We start from the raw sequence: 20271 nt of genomic DNA, 5'->3' as shown, positions 1-20271 counted from the left end.
TTGATCGCTGGGGGATCGCTCTGCTACAGAGGGGGAAAGGGTTCTGTGTTTTTCGCCCAATCCTTCTCGTTTTTTTTTATGTGTGAGGGGGGAGTTGAGGGTTGTGTGCCTGTTCCGTGTTTTTTGTGTGGGGAGGGGAATTTTGGGGGAGGGGATTGATGATTGTACTGCCATTCTTTTCTTTCCTGGCTTTGTGGCTATCTGGAGAAGGATTTCAGAGGTGTATACTTTGATAATAAATGAACCTTTGAATCTATGATTGGTTATGATGGGATGGGAGGGAATTTCAGCCCCACCCACCAGTCCTATTTGTTAACGCAGTGAACCTTTTCCTCCCGTCACCCCCCCATGTAAGTCAGTGAGGGGAAACTGCCGGCTCTGATGAGGGGGTTGGGTGTGAAGCCTCCTGGAGTCGAGTATCCAGCCGGAGGAGTAAGGATGTCCTGTAGTCCCTCCCCACCAAGGGGATAGGGGTCCGTCAAGACTCCCCAACCTCTTCCCCAGAGTCACTGACTGCCCTGTCACCCTCCTCCCCGCCCCGCCTCTCACCCCCTAGACCAAGGCTTTGCCCGCCTCCTGCCCCCTAGACCCAGACCTTGCCTGCCTCTTGCCCCCTACGCTGCCCCCTAGACCCAGACTTTGCCTGCCTCCTGGGCCCCCTGGAGGCAGCACACCCCCCTTGCCCGGTAGTGTGCGGCTGGAAGGTTCCGGTAGACGGCCTTGCTGTAGGGGACGAAGCAGAGGCCGAGCTGGAGGTGCCGAGCGAGGCGGCAGTAGGCAGCAAGGGCGAGGACTCCCAGGGGCGTCACCAGCACGAAGCCCACCACCATCAGGGCTGTGGAGCTGCCGTCACCCAGGATCTCCAGACAGCGGGCGGGCGGCGAGCGCAGGACCTGCAGGGGATTGAAATGGAACCAGCTCACTATTGTCTCAGGGCTCTTCTGCCTCGAAGGGCCGTGACAGCTACTGACTGTCCACACATCTCAGTAAAGCAGTAAATGTAATCAAAAACCCCAGCACCTCGCTCCCTCCCCTTTCCCATCGGGCAGAAGATACAAGCGCCTGACAACACGTACCACCAAGCTCACGGACAGCTTCTAGCCCACTGTAATAAGACTATTGTAAGATACAATGGATTCTTGACTTCACAATGTACCACATAGTGCCTTTGGTTCCTATTGTCGACCTCAACTGCACTTTCTCTTAAACTGTTACACTTTAATCTGCATTATGTTATTCCTTTACCTTGTTCAATCTTGATGCACTGTGTAACGATTTGATATGGGTGAAAGTACACATCTCCAAGGGGGTGTAAGGCACTTCTTCCCTCTGCTAGCCTGCAGGTCACCCTTGGGGAAGGTGTAGCACCTGCTCAGCCTACCCAAACCACCACCCCCCACCCAAAATACAGGGTGACGTGAAACCATGGGAGCAGGTGGTGGATGGTCGTATGAACAGCCGGTGCAGATCACAAGTCCTGGTTATGTGACCACTGACATCAGGCAGACAATCTCTGAAGAGTATTGATAATGGCTGGGATCACCCATCTTGTAAAGACACTGCCCAGAAGAAGGCAATGGCAACCACTTCCATAGAAAAATTTGCAAAGAACAATCATGATTGCCCAAGCCATATGACAGGGTTTTATCAATGAAATGACTTGTACTACCTGTACTACTAGACCATTTCAAAGCATCAGTACATTGAGATAGTCCATTGGAAATCATCAGTACATTGAGATAGTGCAGGGGAAACATCAGTACATTGAGATAGTCCAAAGGAAAACATCAGTGCATTGAGATGGTCCAGGGGAATCATCAGTACATTGAGATAGTCCAAAGGAAAACATCAGTGCATTGAGATGGTCCAGGGGAAACATCAGTACATTGAGATAGTCCCAGGGAAACCATCAGTACATTGAGATAGTCCAAAGGAAAACATCAGTACATTGAGATAGTTCCAGGGGAAACATCAGTACATTGAGATAGTTCCAGGGGAAATCATCAATACATTGAGATAGTCCAGGGGAAACATCAGTACATTGAGATAGTTCCAGGGGAAATCATCAATACATTGAGATAGTCCAGGGGAAACATCAGTACATTGAGGTAGTCATAGGAAAAGCAAAACCAAAGTGTAGAATAAAGTGTTACAATTACAGAGAAAGTGCCATGCCAGCAGACAATCACGTAATTCCAAGGTCAAGGGTCCCTCGTATTGTAAAAGTTATCTGGCTAGAAGTTTTTTTAACAGTGGGCTAGGAGCTCTCCTTAAGCCTGGTGTATGTGTTTTCAGGCTTCTGTATCTTCTGCCAGATAGAAATAGGGAGAAGAGGAATGGACATGGAGGTCGAACCAGATCAGAAGGATGAGGAGGATCTCTTTGAAACCCATTGGATACTGAAAGGTCTGTGTTGAGTGGACCTGGAGAGGATATTTCCATCAATAGGAGAGTCTAGAACCATCCTCAGAACAAAGGATCATCCTCCTGAGATGAAGAGGAATTTCTTCAGCTGGCTTCGTGTGTCTATGTGGGGGCGGGGGTGGGGTTGTGGGTCTGTCAAAGTCATTGCCATGGTGGGTTACGAAGATACGCCAAGTGAGGGCAGTCAGCCCTCAGTTACAATTTGTGCTGGAGTTATGATCACATTATGACAGTTTCCCTCGGGAGTCCAGAACAAGGGGTCATGGTTTAAGAATCAGGAAAGGGGGATGGCTGGCTGTTCAGGACAGACACAGAACTCCTTCATCTGGATTAAACTTCATCTGCCACTTCTCAGCCCAGCTCTGTATCTTGTCAACGTCCCATTGTAACCCATGTCAATGTTCTACACTATCCACAACCCCACCAACCTTTGTGTCATCTGCAAATTTATTAATCCACCCTTCCACTTCTAATCCAAGTCATTTATTAAAACATCACGAAGAGCTGGGAACAGAGGAGACTTCCTTGCAATCACAACTGTTTAGCAACATCTATTACCCGGGATAGCCTGGGGACAGTCTGAGAGGCTAGTACCCATCAGCTTCTTCAATTAGAGCAGGAGGTTGGAGGAGGGAGGTGGGGAGAGATAGTGGGAAGGGGAGGGAGGGAGTCGTTGATTTGAAGATGCAAAAAGGGAGTCACTCACTTGTGTGAGGAAGGAAGGAGTGATGGGATGAGGGAAGATGACTAGGGAGATACTAACTTGCGAGTGAGAGAGAGAGGAGGGGAGGGAGTGACTGACCTGGGAGTGACAGAGCGAGGAGGAGGTAGTGACTGACCCGGGAGTAAGGAGGGGAGATAGTGACTGACCCGGGAGTAAGGAGGGGAGATAGTGACTGACCCGGGAGTAAGGAGGGGAGATAGTGACTGACCCGGGAGAGAGGAGGGGAGGTAGTGACTGACCTGGGAGTGACAGAGAGAGGAGGGGAGTAGCAGGGGCATACTTATAGAAAATAGCGCCTCTGGCAAGCACTGAAATTGCGCCCCCATCCAAACATCTGACACCCATCTTTTAGATAACACCATTAATCAGCTCAAAAATACAAGTCAAGCTCGTTAATCTTTTAATTAACAAATTATGGCACTACATGAAAATTATAACTGCACCTTCCTTGCTTTCGCTGATGCAAGTTGGTCTATGATGTGATCAAAGTCAGCTTTTTCAGTTTCTTCTCTTTCTACACTCAGCAGAGCAAGATCACAGAGTCTGCCTTGACCCATGGAGGCTCTCAGATATGAAAGTATTAGCTTTAACTTGCTGAATGATCTCTCACAGCAGGTGATGGAAACTGCGATGGGTAGCATTATCTGAATAACAATGCGAAGATTGGGGAAGACGCTCTCATCTCCATACTGAACAATAAATTCAAGAAGCTCTTCAGGTCTTGATATTTTCATGTTGACCCGCCTTGACAGCAACATTCTGCAATCCAAAATTTCTTCATATAGCTGCTGTCCATCAACATCAGAGCTGTACAATTCGCCCAAATTTTCACACTTCTTCTTTAGGTCGTTACTGTCGGTGCCATAACACAATCTCTCGACATCAAGAAGGAACCCAGTGTCAGTGTCGTGCAAACGAGAAAACCTTTCGTCCATTTCTCTGTGAAGACGGTCAAGTGTTCCCTTCATGACTCTTTCCATTTCCTCCTTAACTGTTAACCCAGCGTCTCTCCAGTTCTCATCAGCCAATCGTTTCTCTCGTCTCTGACATCTTTCAACTTCAATATTCCATTCTTGACAGAGACCGACTCCTTCCCCGAGTGACTCACTGACCAACACTTCTCTTTCATCATAAAAATGATCTCAGAGGGCTTTCAAATCCAGGGCAGCATCGTGGAAGTTCATGCTATGATCCTGCAGCCTCTTTTGAATATGGTCAATGCGAATCAGTACTTTGTTCCAAAATCCTAGCAAAATCAGAAAATCGTAACTCAACATGTGGTTGTACAGCTGCCTTGCGTCACTTCTTGTTTCACTGGTCTCGTTTTCATTGTCTATCATGTCCTGGAGAACTTGAAGTATCACCTCAGGATACTTGTTGACGGGCTTCACTGTCCTTGCACTCCACCTGGTTTTGGACTCTGACTTAACAACCACAGGCACGGTGTTTTTGAGTTTTTCCCAGCGCTGTGTTGAATGAGAGAAAAACACGTAGAGAGCTTCGATGGTTCCAAAAAATGTGACCATCATTGTATCCTGCTTGGCTGCATGTACACCCACCAAGCTGAGTGAGTGATTGTTGCAATTCACAAACACTGCCGGTTGTTTTTCTCACTTATTCTTTGATGAACACCACCTCTGTGTCCAGACATCACAGCAGCGTTGTCGTAGCACTGTGACTGACAATCTTGCAGCTCCATTTCGTCCTTCTCTAGCTGTTTCAAGATGTCTTCAACCAAGCTCTCAGCATCCTTCTGGCTTATTTGGATAAAACCAAGGAAGGACTCTCCAACATGGACTGTTTTCCTCTCAAAATCAACTTCCACATACCTCACTACTTCTGACATCTGCTCACGGTGTGGCTGATCAGGAGTCAAGTCGAACATGAGCCAATAGTGTTATTAGATTAGATTATGAGGACACTCACGTCCTCTTTTATTGTCATTTAGAAATGCATACATACATGCATTAAGAAATGATACAATGTTTCTCCGGAGTGATATCACAGAAACACAGGACAAACCAAAGACTAACACTGACAGAACCACATAATTATAACATATAGTTACAGCAGTGCAAAGCAATACCATAAGTTGAAGAAGAACAAACTATGGGCACGGTAAAAATAGTCTCAAAAGTCCCCGAGTCGATCGACTCCCGAGTCCCCGATAGCAGGCGGCAAAAGGGAGAAACTCCTTGCCATAAACCTCCAGGCACCGTCAACTTGCCAATGCCTTGGAAGCAGCCGACCACAACCGACACTGAGTCCATTCGTCCAAAAACTTCAAGCCTCCGACCAGCCCCTCCGATACAGCCTCTGCCGAGTGCCTTCGACCTAGCCCCGGCTGCTAAATCAAGCAAAGCCGTGGATTTCGGGGCCTTCTGCTCCGGAGATTCCGGTTACCACACAGTAGCAGCGGCAGCGAAGCGGGCATTTCAGAAGTTTTCCAGATGTTCCTCCGTACTCTCACGTCCGTCTCCATCAAATTAGAATTGTGCATGGTCCCCTACTTGACAGATTACAGACATCATTCACCGGAGAGGCCACGCGCACTGCTGTCGCGCCGCCATCTTCTCCTCCTTGGCTTTACGAACGCTTCTCAGTACACTCTGGCGAGCGGTGGAAGCCATCACATGGATGAATTCGTTCTGGACACCGGTGAAAGATAAGGCATGGATCCAGGACGATTTTCCAATTGAGTGAGGTGCTCTTTTATGACAGGGTCAAAGATGGCCAGTAGTTTCAGTAAGCCAAAGAAATTTCCCACATTGGAGTCATTGTCTAGCTGAAGTAACTCCCCGTGTCCTCGCAAAGCCAGGTTCTGAGTCGCAAGGAATTTTATGCAGTGAAGAATTCTCGTCAAGATATCACGCCACTTCTGCTTTCCCTTCTCAATCTGTGACTGAAATACCGCGTCACCATCTCCTCTGTTTCCAGCTAAATTGCTTTCCATTTCTTTCCACTGTGTGAAGCATTCCCGATGATTCTTGGCATTTTCATGAACACTAATTCTTTCAGGTGCTTTCCACTGGTTGAATCCACTTTCCTGCTCCAGTGAGGATTGATGGACTGACCGGGAATAGAGAAGACAACTGATACAAAATGCAGACTTTTTAGAAGGGGAATAGACCAGCCGTGAGCGAGTCACTTCCTCACCACGACCATTTCCCAATTTCCTCTTGGACCAAGTTTTGTTCATTGAGCAGTTATTTGTTGGTAGGAAAGGCCCCTCACTGTTCTGGAAATACTTTGAACCCAGTTTTATAATTTCTGTTCTCAACGCGTCAGTCAGAATTGCTTTTCCAGTATCCTGGTCAATCTTCAGAAGTCCAGTGTCATGCTGTTCAATCTCATCTGGTATGACAGTTTGAGGCTCTTTGACACCATCCAGTTCACAGGTTCAGTGTCATCAGGTAAAAGCTTGTCAGTAAACTCAACATCACCACCACCACCATTGTCTTCCCCTCCTGTCATGTCCACGTTCTCTGTGGCAGCCTCACTCTTAATTTCATCATACTCAGATTTATCTGACTTGACTTCCTCCTCGGCTTGTGACGCATTTGTACTTGATCCACCTCCGATTCTAACAAACTTGCAGCAGGTGCAGGTGACTCCATGAAACGTGTCGAACTACTTGTTCCGGGCTTTTCAAAGAAGAGCATGAAGAACTTACTCGACTTCTTGGCTTCCTCTGCCTCCAACTTTCGTCTCTTCCGTCCTTCAGCTCCACTTCCCTTCTTCTTCATGAAGAAACGTTTCATGGTCTTCCTACACAATGCTCTGAAGTAAGGCCATCCTAGTGCTTCTCACCCATGGTAATCAAAGACAGATCATACATCTGAAGAAAATTCTTTCTTCACTATCCGAGGATGGCTTGTCTGACTTTAATAGAAACTGCTCTGTGGCGCCCCCCCACTCAAGTGGCACCCAGGGCATGTGCCATGCCTTAGATACACCATTGGGAGGGAGTGACTGATCTGGGAGTGACAGAGAGAGAGGAGGGGAGGTAATGACTGACCTGGGAGAGAGGAGGGAGGTAGTGACTGACCTGGGAGAGAGGAGGGAGGTAGTGACTGACCTGGGAGAGAGGAGAGAGGTAGTGACTGACCTGGAAGTGAGGAGGGAGGGAGTGACTGACCTGGGAGAGAGGAGGGAGGTAATGACAGACCTGGGAGAGAGGAGGGAGGTAGTGACTGACCTGGGAGAGAGGAGGGAGGTAGTGACTGACCTGGGAGTGAGGAGGGAGGGAGTGACTGACCTGGGAGAGAGGAGGGAGGTAATGACAGACCTGGGAGAGAGGAGGGAGGTAGTGACTGACCTGGGAGAGAGGAGGGAGGTAGTGACTGACCTGGGAGAGAGGAGAGAGGTAGTGACTGATCTGGGAGTGAGGAGGGAGGGAGTGACTGACCTGGGAGTGCAGAGGGAGGTAGTGACAGACCTGGGAGAGAGGAGGGAGGTAGTGACTGACCTGGGAGTGAGGAGGGAGGGAGTGACTGACCTGGGAGTGAGGAGGGAGGTAGTGACTGACCTGGGAGAAAGGAGGGAGGGAGTGACTGACCTGGGAGTGAGGAGGGAGGTAGTGACTGACCTGGGAGTGAGGAGGGAGGTAGTGACTGACCTGGGAGAGAGGAGGCAGGTAGTGACTGACCTGGAAGTGAGGAGGGAGGTAGTGACTAATCTGGGAGTGCGAAGGGAGGTAGTGACAGACCTGGGAGTGCGGAGGGAGGTAGTGACAGACCTGGGAGTGAGGAGGGAGGTAGTGACTGACCTGGGAGTGAGGAGGGAGGTAGTGACTGACCTGGGAGAGAGGAGGAAGGTAGTAACTGACCTGGAAGTGAGGAGGGAGGTAGTGACTAATCTGGGAGTGCGGAGGGAGGTAGTGACAGACCTGGGAGAGAGGAGGGAGGTAGTGACAGACCTGGGAGAGAGGAGGGAGGTAGTGACTGACCTGGGAGAGAGGAGGGAGGGAGTGACTGACCTGGGAGTGAGGAGGGAGGTAGTGACCGACCTGGGAGAGAGGGGGGAGGGAGTGACTGACCTGGGAGAGAGGAGGGAGGGAGTGACTGACCTGGGAGCGAGGAGGGAGGGAGTGACTGACCTGCGAGTGACAGAGCAGACCGAAGGAGACCATGACGGCGGCGGGGAGCAGCACGGCTCCGAAGACGAGGATGAGGAGCAGGAGGTTGAGCATGGCGACCAGCAGGTTGTGAGCGGAGATGAGGACGCCGCACGCCCAGCAGTCCAGCGTTGTGCGGAGCTGGGGCGCCTCGCCCTGCCCCGGGGGGCTGTACGGAGGTGGGACGGCAACCGGCGGCTCCTCTCCCTCTCGTTCTCGCTCCGCGGTCCAGGCGCTGCTCTCCGACATGGCGATCTCCGACCGATCTCGGACCCTGGCTGGATGACTGGAGAGACTGCGCTCCCTGGTACAGGAGAGGCTCCCCCGATCGGGCGGGGGGCGGGGGCCACTCATGTGTGGAATGTGAGATAAACCCCCCGCCCCCACGATCGGCTCCGGTGAGGGGGAGGCAGGACGTGGGAGACGGGAACACAAGAACACACACACGAACACGCAGATAGACAGACAGACACGAGGCACGGTCAAATACACTCAGACACACATAAACACACAAATATGTGCACAGGGACAGAGACACGTGCGTAAATACAGATATACACACGAGCGCGCAAACACAAACACACGCACACAAATACAAACACACACACAAAGACACACACACACTCACACAGAGATACATACACTCATACTCACACACTGATACACACAGAGACACACAAACATACCCACACACAACCACCGAAACACACACACACACACTGGAATTACTTTGGGTACTGAGGTAGGCCTGCTGGGAGACGGTGGGTCTGTGCGATTGGTTTGAGGACTGATACAGGTCTGTGGGAAGAGAGTGGGACAGTGGGATTAGTTTGGGGACTGATACAGGTCTGTGGGAAGAGAGTGGGACAGTGGGATTAGTTTGGAGACTGACACAGGTCTGTGGGGAGAGAGTGGGACAGTGGGATTAGTTTGGAGACTGACACAGGTCTGTGGGGAGAGAGTGGGACAGTGGGATTAGTTTGGAGACTGACACAGGTCTGTGGGGAGAGAGTGGGACAGTGGGATTAGTTTGGAGACTGACACAGGGCTGTGGGGAGAGAGTGGGACAGTGGGATTAGTTTGGGAAGGAGGGTAAGGAAAGGGAGAGGTTTGGGAAGGATGAGAGATGATTGGGATGGAGGGGAGGAAGGGGAGGTCTTTGGGGAGCAGGGCAGGAAGAGGAGTAGGTGAGGAAGGAGAGGGAGGAAGAGGAGTAGGTTTGAAAGGAGGGGGAGGAAGGGGTGTGGTTTGGGATTCAGGGGGGTGGAATGGGAGATGTTTGTAATGGAGGGGAGGATGGGGAGAGGTTTTGGAAGGAGTGGGAGGAAGGAGAGGTCTTTGGGGAGCAGGGCAGGAAGAGGAGTGGGATAGGAAGGAGGGGGAGGAAGGGGAGTGGTTTGGGATTCAGGGGGGTGGAATGGGAGATGTTTGTAATGGAGGGGAGAACTATAGGACCGACAGGAGAGGATGGGTAGATGTTTGGAAAGGGAGGGAAGACGTAAAGAGGTTTGGGATGGAGTGAGAGGTAGGGGAGAGATTTGAGATGGAGGGGAGAGGATGGGAAGAGGTTTGGGAAGGAAGGGAAGAGGATTGAGACAGAGGGGAGGAAAGAAAGATGTCTGGGATTGAGTGGGTAGAAGGGGAGAAATTTGGGAAGGATTGGGAGAAAGGGGAGACGACTGGGATGGAGGGGAGGAGGACAAGTTTGGGATTGAGGGAGTGGAAGGGCTGAAGTTTGGGAAAGGGGAGAGGAAAGGGAGAGGTTTGTGGTGGAGGGGAGGAAGGAGAGAGGTTTGGAATGGAGGGGGAGGTAGGGCAAAGGTTTTGGATGGATGTTGAGGAAGGGGAGAGGATTAGGAAGAGGGAAAGATGGGGAGAGGTTTCAGATGGAGTGGAGGAAGGAGAGAGGATTTAGAAGGAGTGGGAGGAATGGGAGAGGTTTGGGAATGAATGGGATAAAGGGGAGAGGTTTAGGATGGAGAGAGGAAGGGGCAAGATTTGGGAAGGAGAGGAGGATGGGAAAAGGTTTGGGATGGAATAGGAAGAAGGGGAGAGGTTTGGGAAAGGGAGAGGAAGGGGAGAGGATTGGGATGGAGGGGAGAATGGAGAGAGATTTGGGACGGAGGGGAGAAAGGAAAGTGGTATGGAATGATGAGGGGGAGAGGTTTGGGAAAGAGGGAAGATGATTGGGATGGAGGGGGAGGAAGGGAAAATGTTTTGGAAGGAGTGGGAGGAAGTGAAGAGGTTTGGGAAGTAGGGGAGGATGGGGAGAGATTTCAGATCAAAGGGAGGGAGGGGAAAGGTTTCATACGGAGTGGGAGGATGAGGAGGGATTTTGGACGGAGTGGGATGAAGGGGAGATATTTGGGAAGGAGGTGGAGGAAGAGGAGTGGTTTGAAAAGAAGGTGAAGAATGGGAGTAGTTTGGGAAGGAGGGCCAAGAAAGGATGTGTTTTGAGATGGAGTGGGAGCCTGGGGAAAGGTTTGGGAAGGAGTGGGTGGAATGGGAGAAATTTATGTTAGAGGGGAGGAAGGGGAGAAGTTTGGGAAGGAGGGGCAGGAAGGGAGAGGTTTGTGAAGAAGGTGGAGGAAGGGGAAAGGCTTAGGATGCGGGAAAGACGAAGGAACGAGTTTTGGCAAGGAGGGGCAGGAAAGGGAGAGGTTTGTGAAGCGATGGGAAGAAGAGGATATGTTTGGGATGGACTGGGAGAAAGGGGAGAGGTTTGGGAAGGAGGGGAGATGATTGGGATGGAGAATGAGGAAGGGGTGAGGTTTGGGAAGGAGGGGAGACGATTGAGATGGAGGTGGAGGAAGGAGAGGTTTTGGATGAAATGGGAGGAAGGGAAGATGTTTGGGAAGGAGGAGCAGGAAGAGAAGCTGTTTGAGAAGGAGGGGGGAAATGGGAGAGGTTTGGAATGGAGGGCAGTCTTGTATCGATCCACAGACTAATCCCACTGTCCCACTATCCTCAGTGCTATATCAATCCACAAACTAATCCCCCACTCTCGCTCTCTCCACAGTCCTGTATCAGTCCCCAAACTAATCCCACAGCCCCACTCTCTCCCCACAGCCCTGAATCAGTCCTCAAACTAATCCCACTGTCCCACTCTCTCCCCACAGCCCTGAATCAGTCCCCAAACTAATCCCACTGCCTTACTCTCCTTCTGCAGTCATGTATCAGTCGCCAAACTAATCCCACTGTCTTGCTCTCTCACCTGGACCCTGTATCAGTGTCAAACTAATCCCACTGCCCCACTCTGTCCACATAGCCCTGTATCAGTCCCCAAACTTATCTCACTATGCCGGTCTCTCCGCACAGCCCTGTATCGGTCACCAATCTAATCCCACATAAGAACATAAGAAATAGGAGCAGGAGTCGGCCATCTGGCCCGTCGAGCCTCATCTGCCATTCAATAAGATCATGGCTGATCTGGCCATGGACTCATCTCCACCTACCTGCCTTTTCCCCATAAACCTTAAATTCCTATACTATGCAAAGATCTATCAACCTTGTCTTAAAGATATTTACTGAGGTAGCCTCCACTGCTTCATTGGGCAGAGAATTCCACAGATTCACCACTCTCTGGGAAAAGCAGTTCCTCCTCATCTCCATCCTAAATCTACTCCCCCGAATCTTGAGGCTATGCCCCCTAGTTCTAGTCTCACCGACCAGTGGAAACAACTTTCCTGCCTCTATCTTATCTACCCCTTTCATAATTTTATATGATTCTATAAAATCTCCTCTCATCCTTCTGAATTCCAGTGAGTACAGTCCCAGGCGACTAATCTCTCCTCATAGTCTAACCCCCTCATCCCTGGAATCAACCTGGTGAACCCCCTCTGCACTGCCTCCGAAGCCTTCCTCAAGTAAGGAGACCAGAACTGCACGCAGTACTTGTGATGCGACCTCACCAGTTACAACATAACCTCCCTGCTCTTAAATTCAATCCCTCTGGCAATGAAGGCCAACATTCCATTTGCCTTCTCGATAGCCTGCACCTGCAAACCAACCTTTCGTGATTCATACACAAGCACTCCCATGTCCCTCTGCACAGCAGCATGCTGCAGTTTTTACCGTTTAAATAATAATCTGATCTTTCATTTTTCCTTCCAAAGTGGATGATCTCGCATTTACTAATGTTACTTTAGCTGTCAGACCCTTGCCCACTCACCTAACCTATCTCTATTTCTCTGCAGACTCTCCGTATCTTCTGTACAATTTGCTTTTCACTCAATTTAGTATCATCAGCAAACTTAGATACACTACACCCGGTCCCCTCTTCCAGATCACTAATGTATATCATGAACTGTTGTGGGCCCAGCACTGACCCCTGTGGCACACTGCTCACCACTGATTGCCAACCAGAGTAACACCCATGTATCTCAGCTCTCTGCTTTCTATTAGTTAACCAATCCTCTACCCATGCTAATACATCAACCCCAATCCTATGCATCCTTATCTTATGGATAAGTCTTTTATGTGGCATCTTATCAAATGCCTTCTGGAAATCCAAGTAAATAACATCTATCTGTTCCCCTCTATTCAGTATGCTCATTATATTCTCAAAGAACTCCAGTAAGTTTGTCAAACAGGACCTGCCTTTGCTGAATCCATGCTGTGTCTGCCTGATGGATCCATTTCTTTCCAAATGCCTCGCTATTTCTTCTTTAATGGTATCTTCAAGCATTTTCCCAACTACAGATGTTAAACTAACTGGCCGACAGTTACCGGCCTTTTGCCTACATCCTTTTTCGAACAGAGGCGTGACATTCACTGTCTTCCAATCCACTGGGGCTTTCCCAGAGTCTGGAGAATTTTGGTAAATCATTACCAAAGCCTCTACTATAACTTCTGCCATTCCTTTTAGTACCTGGGACCAGGGAACTTATCTATCTTCAGGCCCACAAGTTTGCTCAGCACTACCTCTTTAGTGATAGCTTTGTATCGAGGTCCTCACCTCCCATTGCATCCTTAACATCTCTCTTTATCATGTTAGATGTGTCCTCCTCCGTGAAGACCGACACAAAATAGCCATTCAAAGCCTTGGCCATTTCCTCATTCCCCAATATCAATTCCCCCTTCTCGTCCTCCCAGGGACCTGTGTTCACTTTAGCCACCCTTTTCGCTTTATATAATTATAAAAACTTTTACTATCCATTTTTATAGTTTGTGCTAGTTTATTTTCATAATCTAGCTTCCCTTTCTTTATTGCTTGCTTAGTGGTACTTGTTGATTTTTAAAGTTTTTCCAGTCTTCCAGTTTCCCACTACTCTTGGCGACTTCGTATGCATGAGCTTTTAGTTTGATGTCTTACTTTATTTCCTTAGTTATCCAAAGCTGGCTCTCTTTACCCTCACCGTTCTTGCTTTTTAACTGGAAAATACTTTTATTGAGCACCATGAAAAATCTCTTTGAAAGTCTTCCACTGTTCCTCAACTGTCCCACCATATACGCTGTGCTCTCAGTCTACACTAGCAAAATCCTGCCTCATCCCATTATTTCGGCATAATACACTGGTTTTAGATTGACTTACTGCACTCTCCACTTGTATGAGAAATACTGTGATCACTCTTTCCAAGAGGATCTCTAACTACAAGATCACTAATTTTACCTGTCTCATTGCACAGGACCAGATCTTAGATAACACGTTCCCTTGTAGGTTCAGTAACATGCTGTTCAAGAAAGTCATCACGGATGCATTCTGCAGAATTCCTCGTGTTTACGGATGCATCCTATGATGTTCTCCTCAAGACTGCCTCGATCAACTTGATTCACCCAATCTACGTGCAAGTTAAAGTCCCCCATGTTAACTACTGTTCCATTCTTACATGCCTCAGATATTTTTCGGTTTATTGCCTGTGCCACTGTAATGTTAGTGGTCTATAGACAACTCTCACCAGTGATTTTTTTCCCTTTACATTTTCTAATCGATACCCAGAGGGATTCAACATTCTGCTCCTTAGATCTTATATCACCTCTCACTATCACACTGATCTCATATTTAATTAAGAGTGCTACCCAATTCCCCTACCTCCCTGCCTATCCTTCTGTATTACCTGATATCCTTGGATATTTAATTCCCAATCCTCTCCACCCTGCAACCACGTCTCTGTAATGGGCACTAACTCTTTGGTCTGATTTGAGCCACAAGTTCACTGACCTTGTTTCAAATACTATGGGCATTCAGATAAAGTGCCCTTACACTCATTGTGTTTTTAAAATATTGTAATCTTTTACTCTTTTGCACTTGACTTTTCTTCACTCCACTCTTACTTTTCCCTTTTTTATCTTTTTCTTTATCTTTATCCACACTTTTCTTTTTTACTTTAGCCATACTTCTCCAAACAGTTGAACCCACCTCCTGCTATTTAGTTTAAAGTCCTATCCACAGCCCTAGTTATGTGATTCGCTAGGATCCAGGTTCCATCACAGTTCAGGTGGAGCCCATCCCATTGGTACAGCTCCCTCCTTCCCCAATACTGGTGCCAATTCCCCATGAATTCAAACCCACTTCTCCCACACCAATCCCTGAGCCACGCATTTAACTCTCTAATCTTCTTGACCCTATGCCAATTTGCACATAGCTCAGGTGGTTATCCAGAGATGACCACCTTTTTGGTTCTGCATTTTAATTTAGTCCCTAGCTGCTCAAATTCCCTCAGCAGACACTCTTTCCTCGTTCTCCCAATGTCATTGTTACCTACATGGACCACGACAACTGGATCTTTCACCCTCCCACTGCAAATTCCTCTGCAGGTCAGATAAGATGTCCTGAACCCGGGCACCAGGCAGGCAACACAGCCTTTGGGACACTCTGTCCTCACAACAGAGAGCTCTGTCTATTTCCATGACTATACTATCCCAATTACCAGCACAATTTTCTTCTCTTCCCCCTCTTGAATGGCTTCATGAACTACGGTGCCACAGTTAGGTTGCTGATCCTTCCTACAGCCCCCACCCTCACCCACGCAGGGAGCAAGAGTCTCAGACCTGTTGGACAAGCTCAAGGGCTGAGGCTCCTCCAGCGCTGTCTCTTGAATCCCACTACCCGCCTCACTCGCAGTCCCTGACCACAGACCGAACTTGAGGCTGCTAATGTAATGGGTGTGACTACCTCCTGAAACAGAATCTAGGTAACGCTCCCCCTCTGTGATGTGCTGCAGTGTTTTAAATTCAGATTCCACATCTTCAATTTTAAACCTGAGTTCCTCGAGCAGTCAACACTTGCTGCAGATGTGGTCACCAGGAACCACAATGGGGTCCAGCAGCTCCCATATCATAGACCGATTCACACAGCCCTGTATCAGTCCCCAAACTAACCCCACAATCCCACTGTCCCACCCTCTCCCTTTGGCATTGCAACAATTCCCAAACTAATCCCACTGCCCCACCCTCTCCCCACAGTCCTGTATCAGTCCCCAAACTAATCCCACTGCCCCACCCTATCCCCACAGTCCTGTATCAGTCCCCAAACTAATCCCACTGTCCCACTCTCTCCCCACAGTCCTGTATCAGTCCCCAAACTAATCCCACTGTCCCACCCTCTCCCCTTGGCATTGTAACAATCCCCAAACTAATCCCACTGTCCCACTCTCTCTCTACAGCCCTATACCAGTCCCCAAACTAATCCCACTGCCCCACTCTCTCCCCACAGTCCTGTATCAGTCCTTCCACTCAGTCCCAAACCTCTCACCTTCCTCCCGTTCCTTCGCAAACCTCTCCATTTCCTCCTTCTTCCCAGAGCTGCTGAAGAGGTCACTCCTGTGGATTTACCCAAATACCCTCTAGTCCCATCAGCCTCCCTTTGGCCTTTGGGGAAACAACTTCTCTGGCTTGTTCCTGCCCTCTCCAAGTCCCAACACACTCCTGGTCTCAGATCCCCTCAAGACTCTCCCACACACGCACCCTCCCTTCTGACCAACATCTCTCACACTCTAACATACACAGACACACACACACACACACACACACACTCTCTAACACAGCCAGAGTTGGACGGGCACACACAAACACACACACACACACACACACACAATCAAATGGCTTGGACCTGTCATCCACCCTAAATACAGATAACAGTAACAGAGAGTGAAAGAAGTGAATGAGGGAATGAAGGTTTGAGTCCAAGAGTCCAGCCAGCTTCCGGTGAGACTGAATCTTCAGTAAGTGCACAACAAACACTACAGGGACAAACAAGAGAAAATCTGCAGATGCTGGAAATCTGACCAGCAGGTCAACCGCTTCCCACCCTCTGCAAACGTACAGGGTATTGGAAACTTCCCCAGCTCCCCCCGCCCACCCGTTATCGAGCAGGTAAACAGGCCCCCGATTCAATGGCAGAGTCGCGAGGAGTGTCGTGAACCAGAGACACCAGGGAGCACGGTTACACACTCCCCTGAAAGCGGTGACACAAGCTGAAGAGGGCGTTTAGCACGCTGGCCCTCCGTGGGTCAGAGTGTGAAGGGGCTGGGCAGCGACGTTTTGCTCAGAGTGAGCAAGCTGCCCGTGGTAGTGTAGGTGTGGGGACAGTTCCAACACGTAAAGGCAATCTGAAACAGCTACATGCAAGTGCAGATGGTTCAAGGGTCAGACACTAAGGTGCTGATGGCTGCTGAACAAGAGCCCAGGTATTAAATGGTATCACTAGGTTCTGGGGGACTGGGAAATTGCTAATGTCACTCCACTCTTTTGGAATTGATTGTTAAAGTGGAGGTTTCTGGATACTTGGAGACATGATAAAATAAGCCATAGTCAGCATGGTTTCCTCAAGGGGAAATCTTGCCTGACAGATGTTTGAATTCTTTGTGGAGATAGCAGGCAGGAGAGACAAAGGAGAATCAGTGGATGTTGTGTACTGGGATTTCAGGGTGCCTTTGACGAGGTGCCACACATGACTCGCAGGGGTTGGTTCTGGGACTGCCTCTCTTTACAGTATACATCAGTGATCTGGATGAAGGAATTGTGGACAATACAAAGATAGTAAGAGGGGCAGGTATTGTTGAGGAAGTAGAGGACTTAAATTGGGAGAATGGGCAAGGAAGTGGCAGGTGGAATACTGTGTAGGGAAGTGTATGCTCATGCAGTTTGGTAGGAATAAAGGCAGTGGCCATTTTTTAAAAGGGGGAACTAAATTTAAAAAATCTGGGGTGCAAAGGGACTTGGGAGTCCTCGTGCAGATTCCTTTAAGGTTAATTTGCAGGTTGAGCTGGGATGGATGAGATAGTCCGGGGGAAGGACCTGTTTCGGGGAGGTACATAATTCTGCCTCTCCTCACTCAGAAGGAGAGGCATCCGTAAGATTTATCCCACCCCCCGGCAGCCGGACAATTGAAGAAAAATAAATAAAGTTTATCAAAAGCTTTTATTGGTTTAGGTCAGACCATTTCACAAAGTTAAGACAATTCTGGCTCAGTTTGTATTAACAGTGCAGTAATCTTCAAAACATACCCTCGTCATAAAATCCAACAAAAAATAGTGAATCTCAAAACTTAACCTCGCATTTCGGAAATAACCCCTAGCGCAATTTTAATTATACGATTAAAAATAACAGCACACAATTCAAGGGGAAAATGAAATGAGATTGATCTGATCCAGTTGTAGGAGGGTTCTTATGGTGGAGGGGGAGACTAGGACAAGGGAAGAGGAAAAGGAAAGAGGGAAGGAGATTGGGAGAGAGGGACAAGGGAAGGGGAAGGAGAGAGGGACAAGGGAAGGGGAAGGAGAGAGATACAGAAAGGGAAGAGGGGCTAGAGGTGTGAAAAGGAAAAGGATTAAAGGACAGGATCTCAAACTTGAAGTTGAAAGTGTTCAGTGTAATGAAGCCAAATCATTAAAAATATGTGAAAAGTCAGGGGAAAAACCATTAAGAATGAATAAATAGAAAATTTTATAAATAAAACCAAAAACTGTACATTAGAAAATTTTCTTTAAAAAAAAAGGAGGTAAATTGAATGATTGCTGATATTGATAATTTATATGTGGGGTCCTCACTGTGGGTCTGTGTGTCTAAATCAAATTAACACAATACATAAAAACACAAACAAGCTAAGACAAAAATAATTCTTGCTATAACCCGTATTTAGCAATCCAAAACCACTTCTTAATGCTTACTTTTTTGTAATAAAAAAGTTTATTCTTAAATCCATTTTTTCTCTCTTCCTCTTCCCATCTTCGAAGGCCAAAGTGGTATTGCTGCAGCATCAAGTCATGTGATAGAGGTTCGAGAACGTAAACTGCTGGTCGCCGCTTCAGTGACAACGGGGAGGGAGGGGAGGGGAGATCATCCTGTCACACCCCTGCTTGGCGGCCATCTTGTCACACCCCCACAATGGCGGCCATCTCGTCACATCCCTGCAATGGCGGCCACCACCTTGTCACACACCGGCAGGGCAGCCATCTTGTCACACCCCTATATTGCGGCCACCTTGTTACCACACCACTGCGGGGTGACCACTGTGTCATACACCTGCGGGGCAGCCATCTTATTACAAACCCGTGGGGCGGCCATCTTGTCATACACCTGTGGGTCGGTCATCTTGTTACTCCACATCATGTGGCCAATCAGCAGCTGCAGCCGCTGATGATGAGGTTGAGTAAACACGTCGCTGATTGGCTGATGTGAAATGAAAAACTCCGCCAGGTGAGGGTGGGGGGGCGCGAGGCTGGTCTCCGGCAGGACAATAGGTGCAGGATGTGTAGGGCTGGGGGTTGGGAACCTCAGACAGAGAGAAGCATTTGGTATGGCTTTTGAAGAGCTGGTCATCTGGATGATGCTGACTGAGGCGCCTGGAGGGAAGGAAGGAGAGGTGGTGTAAGAACAATCTGTCTAAGAGCCATAGCTACCTACTGTTCAACAAACGGAGGCAATCACATCCAACCTCATTTAAAATAGTTCCACTAATACTGCAACATTTCTCATCCCATCACTCCCTTCCCTTACACCCACAGCCACACTTCCCTGCCACTTTAGACCCAAAACCCAACCACCGACACAAGAGGTACTTGCTCTGGCCGGATGCGACAACTTTAAGTTCCTTGATGTTATAATTTCAGGGGATCTGTCCTGGGCCCAGCAGACAGGTGTCATTACAAAGAAGGCATGGCAGCCTCTCTCTTTTTTTTTTAAGAAGATTGCAAAGATTCGGTACGTCATCTAAAATTCTGACAAACTTCAATAGATGTGCGGTGGAGAATATACTGGCTGGTTGCATCACAGTCTGGTATGGAAACACCAAGGACCTTAAACAGAAAATCCTACAAAAAGTAGTGGGTACGACCCAGTCCATCACGGGTGAAGCTCTTCCCACCATTGAGCACATCTACACAGAGTGTTGTCGCAGGAAAGCAGCATATCCATCATCAGAGACCCTCTCCACCCCGGCCATGGTCTCTTCTTGCTGCTGCCCACCAGAGAGAAGGTGGGAGAGACCCAGGACCTACACCACCAGGTTCAGGAACAGTTGTTACCCTTCAACCATCAGGCTCCTGAACCAGAGGGTAACTTCACTCACCCCATCACTGAACTGTTCCCACAACCTATGAATTCACTTTCAAGGACTCTTCATCTCATGTTTTTGATAGTTATTGCTTATTTATTATTATTATTTGTTTTTTTTTGTATTTGCACAGTCTGTTGTCTTTTGCATATTGGTTATTTGTCCATCTTATGTGTGGTTTTTCAGTGATTCTATTGTGCTTTGGATTTACTGTGAATACCCACAAAAAATGAATCTCAGGGTTGTCTATGGTGACATATATGCACTTTGATAATAAATTTATTTTGAAGCAGGCTATTCAACCTCACACATCAGGGTTACGGCTAATCATTTACTTCAGTGGCTTTCCTGCTTACTAATTTCCATTAATATTCAAAAATCTATTAATCTTTGCTCTGACCTTGACAGAGACTCCACTGGATAGAGACCACCTGAAAGGGGCAGTCTGGAGCCACTGGGCAGGGCTTATCTGCTTGCTCTGAGGGCCACCTGAAGTAACTACTGCCCACCTGA

General features: G+C 48.4%; 1 protein-coding gene across 1 annotated transcript; it reads right to left on the bottom strand.

The window, feature by feature from the left end:
- Nucleotides 1–626: 626 nt before the first annotated feature.
- On the bottom strand, nt 627–8683 carry LOC140197276 (transmembrane protein 88-like). The gene is made up of 2 exons (XM_072257199.1): nt 8247–8683; nt 627–893 (listed from the first exon to the last, which is right to left on the bottom strand). Exons 1-2 carry the CDS (start codon nt 8616–8618, stop codon nt 627–629), a joined length of 639 nt encoding a protein of 212 aa, XP_072113300.1. The 5' UTR covers nt 8619–8683.
- Nucleotides 8684–20271: the final 11588 nt, after the last annotated feature.

The sequence above is a fragment of the Mobula birostris genome, chromosome 5 (genome assembly GCF_030028105.1).
Source record: "Mobula birostris isolate sMobBir1 chromosome 5, sMobBir1.hap1, whole genome shotgun sequence".
NCBI lineage: Eukaryota > Metazoa > Chordata > Chondrichthyes > Myliobatiformes > Myliobatidae > Mobula > Mobula birostris.
Note: the sequence above shows the minus strand (reverse complement) of the source record. Positions and strands in the feature narration are given on the sequence as shown.

What these genes read in the sequence shown, in the direction of transcription:
- LOC140197276 (XM_072257199.1), bottom strand. Translation starts at nt 8,618, where the DNA reads ATGAGTGGCCCCCGCCCCCCGCCCGATCGGGGGAGCCTCTCCTGTACC. An exon ending in GTCTGCTCTGTCACTCGCAG is followed by an intron (nt 894 to 8,246) that starts GTCAGTCACTCC and finishes AATCCCCTGCAG; the next exon opens with GTCCTGCGCTCGCCGCCCGC.